We start from the raw sequence: 25,801 nt of genomic DNA on the forward strand, positions 1-25,801 counted from the left end.
GTGTGTGTGTGTGTGTGTGTGTGTGTGTGTGTGTGTGTGTGTGTATGTGTGTGTGTATGTGTATATATATATAATTTTAATAGGTTCTTAAGATAATTGATTATAAATGCTCTTGCAAAATATTGTCATGTTAAGAAGTAAAATGTGGATTCAAGTTGCATCACTAGTAAGAATCTGTATTTTTAGGAGTGTGCCTGGTTTTTACTTTGTGTACTTTTTGTCTAATAGGGAAAAAGAGCAAACCTGCTGATGGTTCTGAGTTACACGTGTTGATCAAAGAAGCCAAAAATCTGACAGCCTTGAAAGCTGGAGGCACATGTGATTCATTTGTGAAAGGGTATGCAAACATCTGTTTCATCACCTCCGCTAAAGTTTTTGTTTGTGTATTTCTACTAATACCTCTGCCAATCATTCTATCCCTCAGGTATCTGCTGCCATCAAAGAGCAAGTCCTCCTCCAAGAAGAAAACTCCAGTGGTGAAAAAGACAAAGAGCCCAAATTACAACCACACATTTGTGTACAACAACCTGAGTCTGGATGAGCTAAAGGACATGTGTCTGGAGCTCACTGTCTGGGACAGAGAGACCCTGTCCAGCAATGATTTCCTGGGAGGAGTTCGTCTCAGCTTGGGAGCAGGTAAGGACATCTTTGAATAAGTTCACTAATCCAGTAATGGAAATTGACTGTATTTACTTCTCCCATGAGTCTCGAAATGTCCTGTACACACAATAGCTTACAATAGAGGCGTGATGTTGTCAAGTCCATCTTGTTTCTAGTTTCTAGAAGTGACCATCACCTCTAACCACAGCGTCAGTAAATATCAAAAATATTAAATGGGCTTCACAAAAAAAAATGGTTGTGAGTTCTGAAAATTTCAGCTGTCGTTTAAGCTTGCTAGAGGTCTTTACAGTGTTTAGGTCCCTAAATTCAGCAAGTGCCTCAGACACGAATTGCATATAAAAGTAATAGTTTGCATCTCAGATGATTTCAAATAAATGTGCTTTTTCTAAATTAAACTGATAAGATTTATAAAAGTGAGGATGAGTGGCTGACAGTTGAAAGATCCCATTTTGTCCCTCTCATAATTTACCAATCTGTGTGTGAACATAAAGAGTTTACACCTGTGTGAACATACATTTTTAAAGGGCTAGTTCACCCAGACAGTTCTGTCATTAATTACTCCACATCATGTCGTTCCAATCCTCTGTCCTTCATTCATCTTCAGAACACAAATGAAAATATTTTAGATTAAATCTGAGAGCTCCCTCATCTTTCATAAGGAGCAACCAAAAACACTGACAAAACCTTCCAAATGGGTTCAGTGGTTCAACTGTAATCATACAAATCTCCAAAAACAAAATAAAAACTGTTTGCCAATGTCTTCTCTCCCACATCAGGTCATCAGGGTGCACATTTACTGCAGGCAGTCTGACATATTGCTATTAGAGTCAGCAGTGCAACACACAAGCAACATAATGTCTGTAGTAAATGTGCACTATGAAATGAAATGAAAGACATTAGCCATGTTTCCATCCACCTGTTTCTTGCTCATTTTGGATATGTGCATAAAATAATGGTTGAAGGAAACGCAAAGATGCACATTCATTTTGAAAATGTGCATAAAAACATATGCACAACCGAGTAGGAAACTTTATTTGGTAAGAAAAATATTCATAAACTACGATGGAAACACTTTTACCGAACAAATTAGATTGTGCGCATTAAAAAAGTCATGTGATTTTGCTATAAGAGATCATGTGATGATAAAATGTGTGTGAATAGACAAAAGCAGCTGGCACAATGTAAAACATCTGAAATGTTGTTTTGGTCATTCTAAAATGCCTAACGGTCTCAGTATTAGTGTTAATATGCATTCAAAAACGGCATTGTGTGTCTTATGAGGCGCAAGTCATTTATTAAATGAAGAAAAGATTCACGCAACTATTACTAACACAGCAAATTCCGTTTTTACTGTTGATATTTGGCACCAGTTAATCAAGAAGTGACTGAAAGAAGATTTTGTTCTCTTTGACTCGTTGGATTTAAAAGCTGCTTTATTTGCATGTCTTTTATGCGATATTCCTGTTTTGCACATAAATTTAATTAGCATTTTTTGATGAAAACATAGCTAGTGACTTGTATTTTTACAGATGTTTTTGGCGCACAAAAATGTTCTTGGAACTTCATACTGTATGAGTAAAGTTGAACCACTGACGTCACAAGGAATGTTTGTACATTTTGTTTTGTTCCTATTCTGGACTTCGAAGGTCTCAGGAGCATTGGTGTCTATGGATGATGAAAGAGTTCATTTATGTCCTAGGTGATTAGAACAACATTAGTGTGTAATTAATAACAGAAGCTTCATTTTTGGGTGAACTAACCCTTTAAATATCTGATCACAACTGGTCAACCAAAATGCAATACCATGTGCTCTTGGTGTAAAAATGCCTTTATATGTGGCTCTTGCGACTACTTGTGTTCGGGTTTTAAACTTTCTTCTTGCGTTGCTGAGTCGAAATCATAGGTCTCTGTAAATTGCACAATTGTGTAGCTTTATATTTTTTGGAAATTTAAATGCAACTTGTGATCCTTTTAATGCATCTTTGCTGAAATTAAGTCATCTGAAACTGATGTCTGCGCAGTGACAGTGAAGGAGGGAAAGGAGGAGTGGATGGCCGACTCTACAGGTGAGGAGATTTTGCTGTGGAAAAAGATGATGCAGTACCCAGACTCTTGGGCAGAGGGCACTCTTCCCCTGCGCTCATCCATGGGAAAGGGCAAGTAAGGACATTGCGCAACACCTCCCAAATCATGATCAGGACAGGGGGTTACACATTCCACAACGTTTATGTGTAGCTCTGTTGCAGCTGTGCAATACAAGATCATTAATGCATCACAGTATAAAAAAAGAATTCAAGAGTTTTTAGAGATTTTATATTTGAAGCATTTCAGATGGTTTAAAAATAATGAAATGAAAAAGTGAAGTGTGTGTATCTGAATTTTATTTATTTCCCATAAATGTTGTATCAGAATTGTTGTTTTCAGGTACATCATCATTCTAATGATGTTCTTAAAAATATTTTAGTTCAGTTTAAATGTGATGTATAGCTCAGAATCTTTGACATATTTAACCACAATGTATTGTCATGTCATAAAGCTGATGTACTCCATTGTAAGCGCCTTATTGAAAATACCATTTTAATAAATATTAAATATTTTTAAGAATTCACACAATGTGCTGTGCACTTGAATATAGATGGTTAGTAATAGGACTGGGTGGATAATATGGGATCGATATTTATTGACTGAACACCATTGTCAATTACAATTAAAAAAAAAAAAAAGGTTCAGTATGAAGTTTCGGTATGAAGCGATATAGTTTTATTAAAATGTGTCTGCTGGGCACGCGCCTTGGAAGGAATGGCAATAAGCTTATGGGTTATTTCCAATCAAGGCAGGCACGTGACGCCACGCCACGCATTTTCCAAGCACACCTAGTTGAAAGCAATTCAGAATGCCATGTGCGCACCGTGATTCATGTAAGTAGAACTAATCAATCTGCTTCAAACTTTGTATGCAATATACATATTCGGTAATAATTGCTGACTCGGAGAACCCAAACACTGCAGTGCTTTTACATTCTCTTAATAAATACAAATTAAGATTAGAACCGCAGCAATGGTTTGTTCGTTTGTCATCCTCTAAGAAAATGGTTTATGTCCACCTAGTTAAGAGAGATGCCAGAGGTGCTTGAGCACAAAGCTCATTGAAAATAAAGGAATCCAGGTGCTTACGCTTTTCACATGCTTTTAGACCCGACATATGAACAGACTGCGGTTGAGTTTCGCCACCTCAGGTCAGAACAACAACACTCGAGAAAATGAGTGCCGTGACAAGCAGCAGTAAAGAGAAAAAGGATGTCACCAGAGTGGCTTTTTGGTTTCTTTTCTTGTGCTTCCCAGCCACTAGAATCCCCTTCTGAAAGAGTTTTTAGCATAGGGGTAATGTAGTCATTCAACTTTACAATTCGTAATGTTGCAATATGTATTTGAATAATGATGTCTGGTACTGTACTTAAAAGCTTTGATTATCATAATTTGTTTTGTTAATAGAGTTTGTGGTTTACTGTGTGATTATTATTACAGACACCTTACAGGTGTTGATCAACCTTAAAGTTTTCTTTGATTGTTCAGCGTTTATGCTTTATCATTGCACACACTTTGTATCAATTTATTTATTAAATTTGAGTTTCTTTAGCACTTATTTTATTATGAGCCATAAGAGACGAGATATTTTTGTTTATTTTTTATTTTTGACTATTAAAACTATTAGCCTTTAGTAATGTTGATAAATTGAAATAAAATAGTTAAATAAAAAAAATTCTAATATTCCTAATAAGATTGTAAAAATTATTCTATAATTATTGATACCGAATCGTATTAAAAATTATATCGTGATGATTTCTTCCTGTATCGCCCAGCCCTAGTTGGAAATATTTTCTTTAGAATATGTATCTTTTGCAACCTCATCTGGCAGTTTTCCACTGGCAGATTAAAACCTGTTCCAAATCACATTTCCAGCTGTGATTCTCTGATAATAGTACCTCAAATGTGTAGTTATTCAGGAGAATCTTGAGGTATGTAGATGACCTGTTGACCAATTGATGAACATTTTTAGTTGCTCATTCACAGAAGTCCCCGTTCATCTCCAGTCTCTCTCGCTCCTCCTCTGTGAGCAGAAATTCGTCTACGTAGGAAAAAAGCTCTTCGGAGTTGGTAGGGTTAACAAAACGCTCTCGATCCACACCATAATCATCCAGAAGAACCATGGTGAAATATGCCATAGAGATATGCAGCGCCTGTCTGTTACAGACAAACAAATAACACATGCAGACATACATTAGATTGGAAACACACGTGCATAGAGGAGTGCATCAGCAAAATGATTTCCTTCAGCATAAAAGCACTAGCTGTGTTTCCATTCTGAGTGTGTAGGTTGCTAAGAGTTATATTTAAGAATTTTTGATACCACACAGAATGAAATTTAAGTCAGATTTTATGGTACAGAATTTACAGAAAAAAAGGAGGACTAAAGACCATTCTTAACACTGTTAATAATACTTATAAAGTGTAAATAAATCAAACCAAACTGCATTAACAACACTGACAAAGCATAATTTTCCAATATCAATAACATGCCCATTATTAAAAATAACAATATTGTATATGTATAGCTTTATTATTCTTTTATAGACACTTGTTTGCTGACAACTTTGTTGACACGACTGATGTTTTCTTTCTTTAAATTACCAGAATTTTTAGTTTTTTTTTTATCACACATCATTTTAAAAGCCGAAGCCCGCGCTTTACTTTTACCATGGGAGTATATAGAAAATGCCCAACAAAAGAAATCTATTATTTTTACAGACTCTAAATCATGCCTCCAAGTTATGAAATCTTCACCAACTACAAAATCAGTTTTATCACATCATTTTCTGCTGGGTTGCAGGACATGTCAGACTTTCAGGCAATGAGCGAGCTGATGCAGCTGCTAAAGATGCTTTGAAGCAAGTAGTGAACAAATGCCAAATCCCTCCATCAGAGATGAAACCTTTTATAAACGCTTACATTTTAAACAAGTGGCAAAAGGAATGGGTTGCATTAGAAAACAATAAATTATATGAAATCCAACCTGAAATTTCACACAGAATTTTAAGACATTTTAACAATCGATTTGATCAAGTAGTTTTTACCAGATGTGGTATTGGGCATATGAGAATAACACATGGTTTTTTGCTCCAAGGTGAAAACCCTACTCAGTGTTTGTGCTGCAAAACTCATCTTACTATAAAACACATTTTACTGGACTGTCCTGCTTTTACTGATTCCAGAAGACTTTATGAAATTAACTCTTTTAAGGACATTTTTAACAAAGTGAAACCAGAAAAGATTTTAGAATTTTTATCATGTATTAACACAATCTTATTTAATTTATGTTTCATTTTGTTTGTTGATTTTTAAATTGTATATTTATTGTTGAAAGATTCCTGCCATGAAAATAGCCTTGGTTGCTGACATGGCATTAAATAAAAAATACATTACATTATACATTTTAAAAGCCTGAAAGAAAAAAAAAACATTTATTATAGCTTTGTTTACATTTTAAGGCATTTAACTTATCGTGTTACTATAGTGTCACTTTGGAAAAAGTTCTGCACCAATGTCTGCGGGCGTCTCTATGCCAACACTGCGAGCTGGTTACTGATCAAGCTGGTCATGTGAAAAAAACGTCAGACTCTGTGTTCGCTAGTTCTTTATTTGTCAATGTCAGGTTGACGCAGCTGGCAGCACGGTGGTGCAGTGGGTAGCACAATCGCCTCACAGCAAGAAGGTCGCTGGTTTGAGCCCGGGCTGGGTCAATTGGTGTTTCTGTGAAGAGTTTGCATGTTCTCCCCGTGTTCGCGTGGGTTTCCTCTGGGTGCTTCGGTTTCACCCACAAGTCTAGAGACATGCACTACAGGTGAATTGGTTAGGCTGAGTTGTCCGTATTGTATGTTTGTGAATGTGTATGGATGTTTCCCAGTGATGGGTTGCAGCTGGAAGGGCATCCATTGCGTAAAACATATGTTGGATAAGTTGGCGGTTCATTCCGTCGTGGTGACCCCAGATTAATAAAGGGACTTTAGCCGAAAAGAAAATGAATAAATGAATGAATAAGGTTGACGCAGCTATTATAAGCCATTATACTGTAAAATCCCCATAAACATCAATTGTCAAAATCCCAGTAAGCGTGTATTTTGCTAGTTTGCGCAAAAGACTATAAACTGACTTTGGTTCTGCCTAAGTTGTTCTGCGTGATGATAGACAAAGATTTTGAAATGGATTTCAAAATGCAAACAAAATCTTCTTTACAGGGTTGGATCTATTAAATTTGTAAATGAGAATTTAAGACTGATTAGGCCTTATTTTTATAGTAAGGTATTTAAGACTTTAAGGGTCCACGGAGTTGTAAATGTAAAGTCACATTCTTGTTAAAGAAAAAAAAAATGTCACTGACAGTTTAAATGGTTTGAACCGGCTGATTAAATCTTGATTATTGATGAATGATCACTTTAAATAATACAGATAATTGGGATGTCACTAATATTTTGCAAGTAAATGACGGATAGATCGTATGTGTCCAAAAGAAAAAAAAAAGTTGCTTCCTCAGAAACTGGTGCAAATAAGTGAAGTTTATTCATAAACTAATTTCGAGAGGATCATGTGCTTATGATTTATCACAGCCGGTCTCGTATTTGCTAATCACTATCTTCCAATCATATGAGCCCTAAGCTACTATAAATAACCACAGTTTTCAGTCCATTTTCTCTTCGTTTGGAAGAAACCCCCTTCCTCCCCTATTCTCCTCCTTTACCTCAGATCGGGCGGCACGGCGGCCCAGTGGTTAGCACTGTGAGCCCCACAGCAAGAACACTGCCGGCCCTGGTCCCACCAGGCCGGCGGCCGTTTCTGTGAAGAGTTTGTATGTTCTCCCCGTGTCCGCGTGGGTTTTCCCCGGGTTCTCCGGTTTCCTCCCACCATCCAAAGACATTCAACATGCATAACAATCAATCATTTGTCTAACCCCTTTTGTTCCCTTAGCTACCGCAGCACGGGAGTTCTGAGATCCAACGAGCTCAGGCTCCCCTCTCGCTCTGCCAACGAGAAGAAGCCCCGGGCTCGAGGATCCCTTGAGCTCGGGGCTCTCTCCCGGGACAGCATGCCAAACAAGCTTTTATAAATCATCAGCTAAGTGTGAACTCTTGAATTGATAATAAAAACAGAGGTTCGGACAACCAGTAGAAAAGTTGTAAGTCCCTATAAAGGCAGCATCCATTTAATAAATTGTCATTTACACTCAATATAGTATTATTAATAGTTTTATATTGTTTCTCACTACAATACTGAGGTGCCAATATATTTGCTACTATTTCCACCAGAAATACTGCTATTTTTAAATGGTGTAAATGGAATTGTTCTCCTCTCCTAAATAAAACATGGATGGAAACATAGCTGCTGTGGTGGAAAAATTCTTTGCAAAATATTTTGTCCAAGACTCTCGTGTGGCTTTTATTAAAATAAGGCCTGGTCCTGAATAAAAATTATACTGGTCAGTATGTCTCTACCAGAACAGCGAAGAAATCTAGATGCCAGTTTACTTGAAAATTTGTTGTTCCTACTAGCAATGATCATTTGTGGTTCTTTTTTTTCTAGTGATTGTGCAAAGTTTGATAATGATGAAGCCACAATTTACACATTGATCAACATGAACATCAAAACAAAGTGCAAAAAATTCATTTCAAGAACATCATCAACAGCATTTAAATTAGGGATGGGAAGATTAATCGATATGTATCGATACGCGGTCATGCGCGTGCACGATGCGAGTGCATCGGTAGAGCAGCAGAGGATGAATGAAATTTTGGAAGCAAATCGAGATGCATCGGTTTTTGCGAGATGCATCGATTTTTCCGAGATACAGCTTTTATTTTTAATATAGAATGTATTTTTTTATTTATTAACAAGTGTTGTCAACCTGTTTTTGGCGCATAATTTAATCGACCTACATAAAGTAAGCCTTAGCAACGGATTTGCGGATGTGTACACTCACACTACAACTCAGTGTATCAGGTGTGCGGATGAAGCTAGTGGAGCGCCCTCAGAAAGCGCGAGAAGCAAAACAAACATTTTATTCCCCACTGAGTTTTAAATCTAAAGTATGGCAAGCAACATTATGGATTTAAGGATGGACGACATGACAGGACAGATGCAATTTGCAAAATGTGCCGCGCATCTGTAAAATACGCGGGCAGTACGACTAATCTGATATCTTACTTGAAGCGGCGCCACGGTGTTGTTGTGAAAGCATCTTCCAGTGTTTCTGCATCGCCGGCTTTCGCACTGCTTCAACCAGCTCCAAAAGTGGTGAGAAAAGCATTGAAAGTTTTTTTTCCATGCGCAACAGTTCTGCTCGCTCTACGCCAATAACGAATGCTATTGCATTGTTCATCTGCAAAGATATTCAGCCTAGTGTCACGGAGAACGAAGGTTTTAAACACCTCCTCCTGTTAATTTTTATTTAATAATAATAATAATAATAATATTAATAATAATAATGATAAAAATAATTGGGTGTCACGGTGGCACAGTGGGTAGTTTGACCACCTCACAGCAAGAAGATTGCTGGTTTGTTATATTTTTATTAGCCTGTTGTTTACAGTGACAGTGATGTTTCAAAGCAGCATAACACTGCTAGTTCACAACCATAAGTTTTGAATAATCAGTGGCAAAATATATCTTTGTAAAACTTGTTTTCATAGTTGAAAAGTTAAATCACAATTCTTGTTGTGCAATGCTAAATTTATTTATGTTGAAAGAGTGCAAATATATATATTTTAATATTTATTGCACTTATACATTCTGTTTATCTTGAAAATACTTAAATAATATGTGCTATATGTTCTAAAATGGCCCTCTACTGTAAACTGACACTCTGGCTCTGAGAGAAGAGCCAGTTTGTAAAAAAGTCTTGGTTTTGCTTGGTTAATAAATAATCAAACTCATTCAATGGCACAGCATCCTCTTTCACATCATCTCATAAACTTGATCTAATAAGTTAGTGCTGAAATATCGCATCGTATCGTGATATGGGTGTGAATCGTATCGTGTTGCATCGCAATATGTCACAAATGTATCGCTAATATATCGGATCGTATTCTTTGTATCGAGATGCGTATCGGATCGGCATTATAGCTTAGATGCCCAACCCTAATTTAAATACATATAACCACAACTGTAGATATTTAGTAAGTTACCTAAGATCCTCGATAACCTCAGGCTGTAGACGCTGTTCTTTAATGCGGCCCACTGCTCGAGGAGGACTTCCTAACAGCTCGATCACAGTCACATGACGCAGATCTAGACCACAACCAGCCTTCTGTAACAACATTCCCACAAACACACACTTGTGAAGTTTTCCAGCAAAAATACTTCTTTCTTATGAAGATTTGTTTCAATAGTGTGTCTGTAGTACCTGCAGCATCATGTTCTGAAGCCTGTATTTCTGGTTACCATTATCTGGTGTAGATACAACAAGAAGTCTTCTTTTTTCATAAAACTGATCCAGCAGAGCACCAGCTGACCTTACGTCTGTTTTAATGTCCATTACTGTACCAAAAAACAAATATTTCATTCAGCAAATAGAGACAAATGACTTCATTTTACATAAATACACTCATAAAGCCACTTTATTAGGTACACCTTACTGGACCCCCTTTTGCTTTCAGAGCTGCCTTCATCCTTCATGGCATAGATTCAACAAGGTACTGGAAATATTTCTCTGAGATTTTGGTTTATAGTGACAAGATAGCATCATGCGGTTGCTGCAGACTTGTCATCTGCACATCCATAATGTGAATCTCCAGTTCCACCACATCCTAAAGGTGCTCTATTGGATTGAGATCTGGTAATTTTGAGATTATTTTCCTGCTGGAAGTAGCCATTAGAAGATGGTTACACTGTGGTCATAAAGGGATGGATAATCAGCAACAATACTCAGGTAGACTGTGGTGTTGACACGATGCTCAGTTGATACTAATGTGGCCAGTTTGCCAAGAAAATGTATTTGAACCATTGATACAAGACAGAAAGGATCCATGCTTTCATGTTTTTAATGCCAAATTCTGACTCTACCACCCGAACGTCGCAGCAGAAATCAGGCCTCATCAGACCAGGCAATGTTTTTTCAATCTTATATTGTCCAATTTTGGTGAGCCTGTGCGAGTTACAGCCTCAGTTTCCTGTTCTTAGCTGACAGGAGTGGCACCCGGTGTGGTCTTCTGCTGCTGTAGCCCATCCAGCTCAAGGTTGGACGTGTTGTGTGTTCATAGATACTCTTCAGCATGCCTCGGTTGTAACGAGTGGTTATTTGAGTTACTGTTGCCTTTCTATCAGCTCAAACCAGTCTTGCCATTCTCTTCTGGAATTAACAAGGCATTTGTGCCCACAGAACCTTTTTTCAGACCATTCTCTGTAAACCTTAGAGATGGTTTTGCGTGAAAATTCCATTAGATCAGCAGTTTCTGAAATACTCAGTCCAGCCCATCTGGCACCAACAACCATCCCATGTTCAAAGTCACTTAAATCTCCTTTCTTTCCTATTCTGATGCTCGGTTTGAACTGGGCTGATTAGAAATTTGTGTTAACAAGCAGTTGGACAGGTGTACCTAATAAAGTGTTGGTGAGTGTATATCAATATAAATGTATGTAAACGTTTGTTTTATTTATTTTGTCTAAACCTGAACTTATCTTGACAGACTATATCTCATTAAACTCAAAAATGAAGAGACAGTTAAAGGGTTAAAGCATTAGTCACTTAACTTGCATTTAATATGATTTCTATGTATATACAATTACATTTGTTCATTAAAGTAGATGGAGTATTCTGTTTAAAGCTTACCAGAATTAAATTAATAAATGAATTAATAAAATGTGTGTGTGTGTGTGTGTGTGTGTGTGTGTGTGTGTGTGTGTGTGTAAATACATAAAAATATTAAATATATGATTTTTTTTTATTTAAATTGCTAATATTTAATTAATGATAATAATAAAACAGCACATACTCACATACACACTGAGCTGCTTCATCAGACCAGCTGCGGTTAAGCTGACAAACACGTGTCACAAAACCTGTCCTTTCAAAGCCAGGATCACAGTGGTATTCACATATAGCCCCATAATTATTCCCATCAGATGAGCATGTCAGATAACCATGCATCGGCGGCTTCAGCTTTGGACAGCGTCTCACTAAGAGAGAGAGAGAAAAAAAAAACAATAAAGACATGTAAACCATCAGACTGTGTATGTGTATGTATATATATATATATATATATATATATATATATATACATATACACACACACACACACACACACACACATACATATATAGTCTTATATATATGTATGTATGTATACACACACACACACACACACACACACATATATGTATATATATATGTATATACACATACATACACACACACACACACACACACATATATATATATATATATATATATATATATATATATATATATATATATATATATATATATATATATATATATATATATATATGTATGTTTTTTTTGTCAATATTTGGTTCAATATTTGTGTTTTCATTTAACCTTCATCCATCCCTCAATATTTAAAAAAAAAAGGTCAAACTGGTCTGAGGAACTGGTTAGAGTAAAGAAAGTTGCAATTTGGATCAACATGAGTAGATGACAGTGTTTTCATCTAAGCTTTTTAGATGTAACAATCAGTATGTTATTCTTACGGATGTCTAGTTTGCTTTAAATTGGTGACAAATTCACATTTATAAGATATAAACACCCAAGCTTGCAGTTTGTCACTTCCGCAGAAATGGATTTTTTCAAAACACGTCATACTTTTGTTTTTCATCAAAACTTAAACCAATCAAATGCTGTCTAGTATCTGACATGCCCCGCCCCCTTCAAGACAATTTTCTTTTGCTTTTCATTTGATGTGCTTGAGCTCAACTGCTCTCACTGGCAGAGCTGTGAGAAAAACTAAACGCTATTGGCTGTTTGTTTTTTTTAAAAAGGGAAGAAGCAACTCTATGGGACATCCTCTCTTCGTGTTTTAGTTCACACTATGTCAAATTTCGAATAAAAATCACAATTCTATACTGGTTTTACCTTCAACATGCACATTAAACTTGCAGGTCGCCATGTTGCCAGCCTGGTCATAGGCTTTATATCGAATCACATGTGTTCCTTCAGGAAAGTCAGATCCCGACTCTGGTCCATTTCGCAAAACCCTAATGAGAGATTACCAAAAGATCATTTACGGCCAGCAACGTGGTCTCTTTAAAAAGAACTGGAATGTCTTGCATAAAACGTGATCCACATACCGTAATGCTCGGTCAGCGGTATCTTTAGCTACAGGACGATCCCAGGAAACCATGACGGTTAGTTTTCCTGGTTCTGCTACCTTCTCTCTGGACAAAGGACATTTCAGTTTGGGAGGGTCATAATCTGAAAGTGCATATTTAATCAAATGTTACATTCTGATTTATTAAAAATGTGTGTAAATAATTGCATAATGGCATCTGAAACCTATCTGTCAATTCTTTTGACACCAAATGTGTAGTGCAGGGGTGCCCAAACCTTTTCTTACGAAGGGCGAAAAACTAAATTTGGCTGATGGCTGTTGGCCGAAGGTAAATAAACCAAAGTGTATTACATGAAAACTTCCATAAGTAATTTTCTAATTTGTTTCCTAATATTTAGAAATAAATAGAAAACATTGCTTTGAGTTATATTAACGAATGCGGTGAAAAATTATGAGTTTATTAGAGTAAAAACATCAACAATCCCGTTAGTAACATCATAGAGTTCAATGCTGAATACACTAAGTTGCACCTGCTAATGTCCTCTATCTGTCGATTGACTATTTCTATTTTTAAAAATTTGACTCATTTACAAAACAAAATAAATTACAAAACAAACAAACAAACAAACAAACAAAAGGTTGCATTGAATTCAAAATGACGATTTCCATCATGTTTGCTCATCATTCTCCCTCTCTACTCAAATGGAATGGTGGGCCAAATCAAAGGTTAGCATGGGCTAACTTAGGCCCAGGGGCCCTACTTTGGGCATCTCTGGTGTAGTGTACGCTGAATAAGAGGTATATTCTGTGTTTTCTCTCACATGTGTACATTTTTATTACGTAACAGATTGTTGTGCTTCATAAGATCTCAAATTATCATCAGGAGCCACAGATATCAATTTTGTTTTGCCTGTATATGTATTTTTTGACTCTCAAAGTGCTGGTAGCCATCAAGTGAGTTTTATTATTATTATTTTTTTCATTTTTTATCATCAAGGACTGCAATTTAAGCCAAAATCAGAGTTCTTCCAAAAAAAAAAAAAAAGACAAACTTTTTCTTTTTTTTTTTTTGGCTGAAGTATTTATATAGCCTTTAACATGTTCAGACTAGTTGCTTCAAAAAATCTGATTAAAGCTTTGTTTTATGAGATTTCCTTTGTTTTGATAAATTTGACCTACTTTGTAAATTTTTGGACTTTCAAAATGATAATTTTACACTACCTGTACATGTAGGTTCTGTGCCGCTCCACTTTCCATCTTCTTGGCACAAGCGGTAGCGATCGCCCTCAATCTGATAGCCTTCATCACAGGTGTAGTCACACCTGGAGTCCACCACAAAATCCCGATTACAACTGTACATACCGTGGTCAATCACAGACAGAACCTGGCATCGTATCCCTGAGAGATTCAGACAAAATATAAACACAACATTCAGGTCTAGTTCACTGCAGCAGCTGCTTAATTCATGCTTCGCTCAGAATCAAAGGACTATGTGAGGGATTTTATAATTGCAGGTACATCTGGTGTCCAAAGTCATTATTTGCTTTCTGTGTGAAGTGAGCCTTGTCATGTCCATTACAGACCATAAAATATAGAGGTCCCATTTTATATAAAGTGAAGTTAACTATTAGGTACTTACGTCAGAAATAAACACAAAGGTAGACTACCTTTGTGTTAGGGACAGATTTGGTAATTTGTGTAGGTTTAAGGGTGGGTTATGGTATAAGGGATGGTCAACAGTGTTGTAATTATAAATGTAATTAATTTAATAAAACATTAATTTAATCAAAACATAAATACAATGTAAAAACATGTATTTACACAATAAATACATTGTAACAAATCACTGATTTAAGCCTAATTTCATATTATTTAAGGCCACTTAATATTAAGTGGGACCTAATGTTAGATTTTTCTTTGTTACAGTTTTTCTCAAACGCTTTAATCCAATTCCCAGATCAGAATTAAAATTCTCAAAACTACTTGTTCAATCTTCAGATTATTGTGACAGTTGTGCACATCAAAAAAGCTGATTCTCATTTCTTTAATCAGGTTGCAAATGCTTTTGAACTCTGCTGTTTCCTACGTTATCAATTGCTTATGTAATGTTGATCAAAATGGATTATAATGGTCTCTGTCTGAATAGTCTCACTGCCACAACATTTAGGCATTAGTTCATAGCATAAGTCTTTACATGCAAAATGCTTTAACAAGCTGGCATAATATTTTGTCACAATGCATTTTTCTATAGACCAATTACCAACCTATGTCACACATGATGTGACACGGGTCCCCGGTTGCAAAAAAAGACCAGCTGCAATAGTAAATATGTTGTGTTGTGCGGTAGGATACCAAATTCGAAGTCCAAAAATTGAAAGCGTAACTTTTACCATACGCCACACTGCTTTACTGCCAACTGCAGACGTCTTTGGCTAAAGGGAGCTGAATGAAGTGACGAGTGACGACCTAATTAAAAATGCTGGACTCTGCAGTTCTCATGTTATATCCGGTAAGTTCACACTACGTGTAATTACCCAGGCCTTGTATAACGTTAACTCTGTCTTCTTTCCTTGTCTTTTGCATAAGATGTCATTCCCTCGCAGTAAATGTTAGCGCTCCATGTTTCTTTCTGCCACCGCCCTGCGCACGCATCCTGAATGTTTACAAACATGGTAATTGGTCAATACATTTCCATTATCTAAATCTGTCCTGAATTTGTATATTTCTCCCTAGTGAATCTTGACTTTTTCTAATGAAGTGTTCACATTTTTACTTATGTTTTTCTTTGTTCTATGCAGTGTTGTGTATTTTCCTTTTTGTGTCACATTGACATGATCTGCCAACAGATTACAGTACAAACAGCAACAACAACAAAAAAATAGTTTACTTCAGAACACCGCTCCAGAGTACACTATTATATTGACAACACAACTAAGACTGTCTTATCCGTACACAATGACAAAAGGACTTTTAATTCTGACGACACTGACACTTGTATTAACACAGAAATGTAGTTTTGAGATATGAACTAAAAAATTTTAGCAAGAGACTGGCTTTTGCAGGTAATCCACTGTGTTTTGCAATTTGTACACATTGTTTTGAGAAATTTACTTACTGTTTTCGCAAAATTTCAATTCTGATCTGAGAAATGTACTAAAGTGACTGAGAAAAACTGTAAATAGACTAATGTGATTCTGTGTTGTCTGAATTTGTGTATTTTTTCCATTGTGTGTTATTGTGTTATTGATAGATCAAAATATTTGATTATACTTTTGTTTTGGAAAGATTTCATTTATTTCATTTCATTTTAAAAAGCCCTAAATGGTTTTTTTAATTTAGGGCTTTTTAAAATGAAATGAAATAAATGAAATCTTTCCAAAACAAAAGTATAATCAAATATTTTTCAGATTCAGATTTCAGAATACAGATTCACAAATTGCAATATCGATGCTCAGACAATATATTGTCCATTTAAAAAATAAATAAATAAATAATTTATAATTTATTTATAATATATATATATATATATATATATGTATATATATATATATATATATATATATATATATATATATATATATATATATATATATATATTTATATATATATATAAATTATAAATAAATTATATATAATTTATTTATTTATTTTTTAAATGGACAATATATTGTCTGAGCATCGATATTGCAATTTGTGAATCAGGATATGCAACGCTGAGTTGGGATTAGAGTTGATCAGAATCCAAAGGTCAAAACACATGAGATTTGTGGAGAGACACTGCAGAATTTAACCATTATAGAGTGAAAGTTTAAAATGTTTATGTGTTTTAAGGCATTTGTGAGGATTTTAAAAGAGCACAACAAGCATAAAGCAGTTCAATAAAGATGCATTTTATTGAATTATTTATAGAATTTTACATTTGATAATTCAGTTCCTGTACCTGAATACTGTTAGACTCTACCCGGAAAACCGTAAAGCTTTAACATGTGCTCCATTGTGTTTATTTATTTATTAAATTAGTTTATTATATGTACATAGATTTTTATACATAGAATATAATTATATTTGACTCCCATATAAAATCATCCCAATCAGTCTAAAGTAATGATTTTCCAAATAGAGCTATTTAAATCATGTGGTGAAATTGTATTTGTATTGTAAAAAGTCACAAAGTCTATTTTTTCTAATATCATGCAGCCCTAATAAATATATATATAACAAATATATATATTTGTTCCTCATTGATATACGATCCAATGTTTGCATTCACTGAGAAAATATTCAGACTTAAAGATAAACATCAAAAGTGGGTTGTTTAAGTGTTTTTTTTTTCCTTGTAAGAGTAACAATGTTGACAGTAAGTAACAAATGTACTTACTTTTTCCAATTTGTTTTACTTGAAATGCAAAACCTCCAATTATTGAATCACCCTTATGAGTTTTTAATTGTTTTGCTACCTTTTAAGTAGACTTACTTCGACAGAGAGCACTTCCAGACCAGCGGCGGTTCGGCATGCACTGCACTGATGATCGTCCCAGTCGTTTATATCCACGATCACAGGACAGCATGCAGCGAGTACCAAGTGTGCTGTGGTGGCGACCTCCTCGAGGTGACGTACAGGACACCTCCCCGCTGGTGAGCTTGAGTCTATGACACCACTGCGGATCTGCCAGACAAATGGGTTTAATGTAAGTGTAGACTTCGCTTTTAGACATACTGTCGGTTGTATTTGTGAGCCTACTTACGTTTGTAGTCCAACTGAGGGGTGTGGTAAATCTCATCCTCATGCACAACTTCATTGGTGTCATGATAAGTAAATGTTGAGCCTGAAAGCAAATGTTTATAGAGGTGTTTTTTGAAGAGGTATTATTTATACAATATTATTCATTCATTTTCTTGTCGGCTTAGTCCCTTTATTATACCGGGGTCGCCACAGCGGAATGAACTCAGCGACCTTCTTGCTGTGAGGCGACAGCACTACCTACTGCGCCACTGCCTCGCCTATACAATATTATATTATCTCTTATTTATTATATTATTTCTTTTGCTTGTTTTTTTCATATATTTCCAGTATACATTTGAAATTTGAGTTTTAGTAATTTTGTAGTGATTTTCATTGCTTTCAAAGCTTTTTATCTCAAGTTTAACAGCACTCTATAATATGTTGCATTTACTAACATGAACAGTGCATGTATTACAGTATTTGCTCATGTTAGTTAGCGGAAAATACAGTTATTGTTAGTTCATGTTAACTCACAGTGCATTAACTAATTTTCATAACAACAATCATAAATTTAAAATTTTAATAATGCATTAGTAAACATTAAACTATTATTACAGGGTTTCTGCAGGTGTCACAGAGTTCAATTTAAAACTTTTTTGACATTTTTTAGACCATTATGAATTAAATTTAGACTCATAAAGGGCTAAAGGCTAAGGCATTTCTCAAATTACATTAACAATATATATATATATATATATATATATATATATATATATATATATATATATATATATATATATATATATATATATATATATATATATATATATATATTTAAATTTTATTTCTTAGCAAACTATTTTAAATATTGTGTAAAATCAAGCTTTACACTTTTTTCCCAACATAAACTTACTTAAAAATAAATAAATAAAATGAACACGTGTTTTAAAAGTTTTAAAGACTACAATAAACTAAATCTATGCACAACAATCTGTCCAGGTCGGTTTTGTTAGCAGTAAATACAAGGAGCACTTTTAAACAAATGTTACTGTAAGGACAATAATTAAACCATTATGATAAACAGAGTTAAAAATGACTTTTTGAATAAAAAGTTTAATGTTTTATTGGTAATTGTATGGGTTTTGGCCAGATTGAGTAGCAATACATAAACAAAGAAAAATTAAGACCTGTTTAAAAAAAGATTTAAGACCTATAGCACAATATTTCAGTAAATTTAAGACCTTTTTAAGGCCTAAAATTTGGATTTTGAGATTTCAGAATTTTTTATGACTTTGGTATTATAAATTCGGTAACACTTTATTTTAAGGGTCCAAAATAATGCATTAATTAAGTATTAACTAATGATAATTTGTTTACAATTAAGCATTAGTTAAAAACAAAAGCACTAATAATTATGGTTAACTAAATGTTTAAAGAGTCCGAGTTATATAATTATTATAATTATTTCATGCTAGTAAATGCATTAACCAATGTAAAGTGCCTTATTGTAAAGTGTGACCAGATTTTTCTTCAGATATTTATCAATTTTAAGTATTGTGAATTTAAAAGCTAATTTAAATGAAAAAAAAATCCACAAAATATTTCCTTATTTTGTAAAACTGATCCTATATATCCAAATAAATGATGCACAACTTCACCAGTGTCATAAGTAATTGCTGAGCTTGAAAGCAAACTTTTGTAGAGATTATTGAGCATTTATTAAATAAAAATATTTTATAAAATCGATTATTTTATACACTACTGTATTATTTCTTAATGCCTATGATAATTAATCTCATATTTCCAGTTTATATTTTAACTTTAAACATTTTAACCTTAAAAAAATTATTTAGTGAAAAATCCACTTGATTGTTTTTCTTGTGAAATTCTCAAAAAGTTTGATGTGTCAAATGACCCTCCTCCTATTGAAAAAACAAAAGTTGGATCCAAGATGGCTGACTTCAAAACGGCCACCATGGTCACCACCCATCTTGCAAAGTTTGCCCCCTCACATATACTAATGTGCCACAAACAGGACGTTAATATCACCAACCATTCCCATTTTATTAAGGTGTATCCATATAAATGGCCCACCCTGTATTTGGAAAGCCATTACTTTAGATTGATTGGGGTGATTTTATATGGGAGTATAATATAAATCTATTCTATGAAATTGATTATATACAAATAATTAACAAACTACAGTCATAAATAAACGCCGTGGAGCACATGTTAAAGTGAAATAAACAGTGCTTTATGGTTTTCTGGGGAGAGTCTATCAGTATTCGGTAAAGAAATTGAATGATCAAATGTAACAGAGCATTGCATAATCTTCATCAAATAAATAATTCAATAAAATATATCTTTATTAAGCTTCTTTATGTTCTCTTCAAACTCTTAAAATCCTCACAAATGCCCTAAAATCATAACCATTTTAAACTTTTACTATATTATGGTTCAATTCTGCAGTGTCTCCCCACAAATCTCATGTGTTTTGACCTTTTGATTCTGATCAACTAATCCGGCTCCTCAACATTGCGTATCCTAAGATGTGACTATTCCAGATGCACTTATTGCAATATCGATGTTAAAACGATATATTGTGCAGCCTTCATCTATTATATGAAGCAATGGAGAAAAACAAAAAGAGACCATTTAAAAACTCACTGCCTGAGTTATTTAGGTATGGTTTGAGTAAAATGTTAATATTGGTTTTAATCAAAAATGTTGATAACATTTTGTCCAAATTTCAATTATTTATTTTTTTATTTAATTTGACTATTTGTTTACAAATAACAAATGGTATTTGGTGTTTTCAATTCACAATGCATAAAGTCATTCCACCAAATATTTTCCCTGTTTAGAAAATCTGGTCCTAGATTTCCAAATAAATGATGCACAACTTCACCACTGTCATGAGGATAAAACTCTGAGCCTGAAAGCCAATATAAAAGTTTAGGCTTTGATCTCAAATAAGTCCTCTAAAAGTGATCTTCTAAAAGTTTGGCAGGCACATCACAGCAGCAAATCAGCTGCCTCATCAGTGTCCTGCGGCCTCAGCCATAGAGAAAAAGATCCCCGACCACCCTTGTTGTTGTTTCCATGAAGCACAACCACCACCATCATCATTCTTTCCAATCACACACTTTTTTTTTTCTGGTTTCATATGCGTAGACATTTTTGAGGAAACCTTTAAGTCTATCAAAGTCAGTGTTGCCTATAAAAAACTTTTATTTCAGGGGAAAATATACTGTGAAGTTTGTTAATGGAAACATAAAAAGCTGAGTACTGTACAGTGCGTCACCTGAAAGCTAGGACAGAACTTGTTTCAGCAAATGCCAAAAACACATCTGCCAAAAGTTGCAACTCTCTGAGTCTGCACACACACACACACACACACAAATTCAGATCCAGCCAAGTCAGGGTTTGCACGTCCGTGTTTACTGGATTAGGATCTTTGAAAACAGAGATTTATAGAGAATGTCTAACAGGAGGAGCTGAGTGTCTATGGAAGAGATACACTTACCGGCCACTTTATTAGGTACACCTGTCCAACTCCTCGTTAACACAAATTTCAAATCAGCCAATCACATAACAGAAACTCAATGCATTTAGGCATGTAGACATGGTCAAGACAATCTGCTGCAGTTCAAACCGAGCATCAGAATGGGGAACAAAGGTGATTTGAGTGACTTTGAACGTGGCATGGTTGTTGGGTCCAGATGGGCTGGTCCGAGTATTTCAGAAACTGCTGATCTACTGGGGTTTTCACGCACAACCATCTCTAAAATTTACAGAGAATGGTCCAAAAAGAGAAAACATCCAGTTCTGTGGGTGCAAATGCCTTGTTGATGCCAGAGGTCAGATGAGAATGGTCTGACCGGTTTGAGCTGATAGAAAGGCAACAGTAACTCAAATAACCACTCGTTACAACCGAGGCATGCTGAAGAGCATTTTTAAATGCACAACACTTCCTGCCTTAAGGCGAATGGGCTACAGCAGCAGAAGACCAGACCGGGTGCCACTCCTGTCAGCTAAGAACAGGAAACTGAGGCTACAATTTGCATAGACTCACCAAAATTGGACAATAGAAGATTGGAAAAACACTGCCTAGTCTGATGAGTCTTGATTTCCGCTGCGACATTCAGATTGTAGGGTCAGAAACCTACAGCCTACCTGAGTATTATTGCTGACCATGTCCATCCCTTTATGACTAGTGTACCCATCTTCCATGGCTAATTTCACAGGATAACACGCCATGTCATAAAGCGCAAATCATCTCAGACTGATCTTGAACATGACAATGAGTTCACTGTGCTCAAATGGCCTCCGCAGTCACCAGATTCCAATCCCAATAGAGCAACATTGGGATGTGGTGGAACGTGAGATTTGCATCATGGATGTGCAGCCGACAAATCTGCAGCAACTGTGTGATGCTATCATGTCAATATGGACAAAAATCACTGAGGAATATATCCAGTACCTTGTATCCCATGATGGATTAAGGCAGTTCTAAAGGCAAAAGGTGGTCCAACCTGGTACTAGTAATTTGTGCCTAATAAAGTGGCCAGTAAGTGTAGCGTATTTTATAGTAGTATTATTTATACACCATTACATTATTTCATTCTAAATCTTTGGGATTTTTTTATTTTCCCTAGTCTAAAAATCCTATTGCCATATCAGTTTAGTTTAATTTAAAGCATTAATTTTGTCTTTTTATTTATTTTAACTTAATTCTTTACTTTAAAATTTTATTTCAGCTATTCTCAGTGTTTCTGAAATTATTAGGTTTATATTTGAGTAACATTTATATCTTTATTGAATCAAGTTTTTTGTTTTGTTTTCATGCAGACAAAGCCACTTTCCAGATTATCAATGATTGTGACAACCCTGAAAGAAATGGACTTTTTATGTTTTTAGGAATGATTATCAGTTATTGAGCTGACCACTTGTCCAGGGTGTCTCCTTTGGACCAAGACAAGCTCTTATTTAAGAACTCACTGTTTTCTTGTACAGTTGTAAGAAAATGGGACAAGTCTGAGCAACAGAAGATCTGAATCTTCGCCAATGATGCATATGCAAAGAGGATAACCGTATGCAATGATGCTGCCAGGCCTTGCGGCATCTCATTTCAAACATCCATCCATTCAGTTCCTAAACCGCCTGTCCAATCTACGGTCGCAGGGATGCTGGAGCACATCCCAGCCGATAAAGCCTGAAGACATGGAAACTTCCTGGACAGATGGCCATATTTTAAATACATTCTTTTTAAATGTATAAATGCTGAAATCATCCTCAAAGAGACTGACTGCAGCTGTCTAGAGTCTATAAAGTTGTAACATACCAAGACTTTGACTCAACATTTGTCAATACCCAGACTGGTTTACTCTACCTGGAAAACATTATGATGCCGTTCCTCAAGGGAAAACTTTCCAGTTTGTGTGAAGGGAAAAATGTTGTTCTCATTTATTTCAGCTATTTGCAACTGTGCAGAAGCCAAACCAATTTTAATCAGGTAAATATGTAAGACTCTGGCAATAAATATTTTGAGTAAACTCATTTGTTTTGGCTAATCATTTCAATCTCGTAGCATATTCAAGATTTTTTTTCCTCTTTTTTTTGTTATTTCTTGTTACGCCTCAGGGGTGGTCAACCCAAAGGTTACACAGGAGTAAAGTTCTTCCTTTAAAAGGTCAAATTAGGGCTCTTTCTTTCACAAATGCTAAACTCACACTCATTCATTTTCTGGGTCACTGGGTTGTAATTACAGGACAGTATAGGCATCATACATCAGTCAGCATGTTAATAATATGTTTCTGGTAACAATAAACGCCTAATGGACAAAACTAAGAAGATGTTTATGTCTGTGATTTTGGTAAAACTGCTCATTTGGCCAAACGCACGTCACTAATTCCTCTGAAGTGTGAATCATTCATCAATCCAAACCATCCCAGATTAACTGAGAGTATTTGTAATTGAGAGTGTAATTGAGAGAGTAATTGAGAGTGTCAGTGAGAATATGGAAGGATCTATAAAACATAATTAGCATCCAGAAGTTTAAAAGTTATTTCGTCTGAGTTTAGTTTCATTAAATCCTAAAAAAATCCTAAATAAAAAGACCCGATAGTCCATAACCATAATGCTAAAGTAAACAAAATCACAGCTGTTTTTCATATTAAGCCTTTTACGAAAAACACAACCAATCAGAAAGCTTGTGTAGAATACAGTTCTACATGATTTAATTCAGTGTGTATATAAAGAATGAGAAAATAAAGATGTCTTACCCTCAGTGTTATCACCCAGAGCCTGATAAATGATGAACAACTCAACAAAAAGAATAATACATTTGAGCATTGTATTGGATGCCAGCGGAGAATGTTAATATAAAAACTTAACCCAAGATAAATTCAGATATTTCCAGAGTAATCGTTCGGATAACTAACTCTGACAGAGTAGTTGCAAGCAGTGAATCCCACGCAGTAAAACCTTCAAATGCGAGTGGAGTCTCTGCACAGATTTCTACCACTAGTCGGATTTGCAGCTCTTCTATTGTTATTATGCAGCAGGACGGATGAGGGCGCTGCTGCACTGTGGTCGTTTACTAGAGATTTAGATTTCAATTATCCCAAACAAGTTTGTAAGTGCTTGATAATGACTGAATAAATCAGGGTGTTTCCCGTGCTTTCCACAAGACAAATAAATGAACTGTATATCCAACATTTGGAAAGATTTGTAATATTAATTTTAATGAAATATATTGCTTTTATTTTGAAGTGTAAGTGCAAATGAAGCCCTTTAAGAACACCAAGATGCTGAGCTATGTGTGTATAGCCTAAATTCCAACATAATTCCAACTAGCTAACAGATAAACTTGTTGTAGGACATCTTTAGATTTTATATTTTTGTCTCATCACCTCTACAGTACCTTAGTAATTGTTTTTATAGTTATTTACATGAATTGGACACATTTCGAGCATCATTATGACTTATGACCTACACATATTCAGAAATCACATATTCAAGCTGATTGTAGGTCCAGTATACAGTAGCTGCGTTCAATTTTGAATGCAGCCTTCCTGTCACTTCTTGTTCCATAGAAACTAAATGAGCACAGTGTTTGCACATCATTCATTGTGTGAGGAGTGTGTCAATATTTGTAAAAGATCTTTTGAGTATTTAGTAGAATTCTTCCTTTAAGCAGAATGTTCCATTTGGCACACTTTGAATATTTTACACTAGCCCGCAGTGTGAGTTTTAGTGCTCCATTTGAGACCTAGTCATTGGTAGCTCCCTGCCTATGGTGTAAATTTGTGACCTAGACATTCGTGGCCTGTAAATCTGAAAATTGGAAATAACTTTTGAATTAAATATTTTAGACCCACTAGTATGCAGAATGCTTGCTAGAGCATACCACGGTGAAGTTAGTTTGACATTTGACATTCATTAGACATTAGGTTTTAAACCAATTAAATTCTTTACTGCCGTTATAATTTGAGCCAAAATATGTCAGATAGACATAAAGATGTGCCCTTTATGTTGCACAAGGCTTAATTTCTCAATAATAAAAAAAAATTAAGCATACGAATAAATTAAACAATTCAACCATATGATATTATACAATAAGGCCAGTACCAAAATCTTCAGAAAAACATCCTGGCTATTCCACAATACTCTGTTTTTGGATTTAACACTTTATTTATTTTATCATATTTTTAAAATAACTTTTCAAAATAACATGTCACAATGGTTAAAAGTCAATTAAACTCTGACACCATTTGAGATAAAATATTCAAATTAACTGTAAAATTGTCTGAATATTATTCTCTATGATGCACAAGCTTTGTTTTATACAGTTATTCCTTTGTTGTTTTAATTTACAGTAATGAATCCATATTTTCGTTCATTATTTGAATACACTGTAAACACCTAAATGAATTAAACTCTGACACCATTTGAAATAAAATATTCAAATTAACTGTAAAATTGTCTGAATATTATTCTCTATGATGCACAAGCTTTGTTTTATACAGTTATTCCTTTGTTGTTTTAATTTACAGTAACGAATCCATATTTTCGTTCATTATTTGAATTCACTGTAAACACCTAAATGAGTTAAACTCTGA

At 34.9% G+C, this 25,801-nt stretch overlaps 2 protein-coding genes across 6 annotated transcripts in view; one reads left to right on the forward strand and one right to left on the reverse strand.

Annotated features, from left to right (window-relative positions):
* sytl4 (synaptotagmin-like 4) overlaps positions 1-3,229 on the forward strand; it is a 16,823-nt gene extending 13,594 nt beyond the window's left edge. For 3 of the 4 annotated variants that reach the window (XM_021481021.3, XM_021481020.3, XM_009291117.5), the window contains 3 exons: positions 229-337; positions 425-636; positions 2,643-3,229. In XM_021481021.3, the coding sequence (XP_021336696.1) occupies positions 229-337; positions 425-636; positions 2,643-2,785 (464 nt within the window). In that variant the 3' untranslated portion in view covers positions 2,786-3,229. 4 annotated transcript variants of the gene reach the window in all.
* Positions 75-24,174, reverse strand: srpx2 (sushi-repeat containing protein X-linked 2). 2 transcript variants are annotated; one of them, XM_002664435.8, is made up of 10 exons: positions 23,963-24,174; positions 17,701-17,781; positions 17,430-17,621; positions 14,177-14,353; positions 12,975-13,098; positions 12,760-12,881; positions 11,664-11,843; positions 10,072-10,205; positions 9,854-9,975; positions 75-4,862 (listed from the first exon to the last, which is right to left on the reverse strand). In XM_002664435.8, the coding sequence occupies exons 1-10, from the start codon at positions 24,030-24,032 to the stop codon at positions 4,682-4,684; spliced, it is 1,383 nt and encodes a 460-aa protein (XP_002664481.2). In that variant the 5' UTR covers positions 24,033-24,174; the 3' UTR covers positions 75-4,681. The 2 variants fall into 2 exon arrangements, with proteins under 2 accessions (XP_002664481.2, XP_073778201.1); XM_073922100.1 differs by lacking the exons at positions 17,430-17,621; positions 17,701-17,781 and having other exon boundaries at positions 2,981-4,862.
* Between the last annotated feature and the right edge of the window lie 1,627 nt (positions 24,175-25,801).

Source organism: Danio rerio, chromosome 14 (assembly GCF_049306965.1).
Source record: "Danio rerio strain Tuebingen ecotype United States chromosome 14, GRCz12tu, whole genome shotgun sequence".
Classification (NCBI taxonomy): domain Eukaryota; kingdom Metazoa; phylum Chordata; class Actinopteri; order Cypriniformes; family Danionidae; genus Danio; species Danio rerio.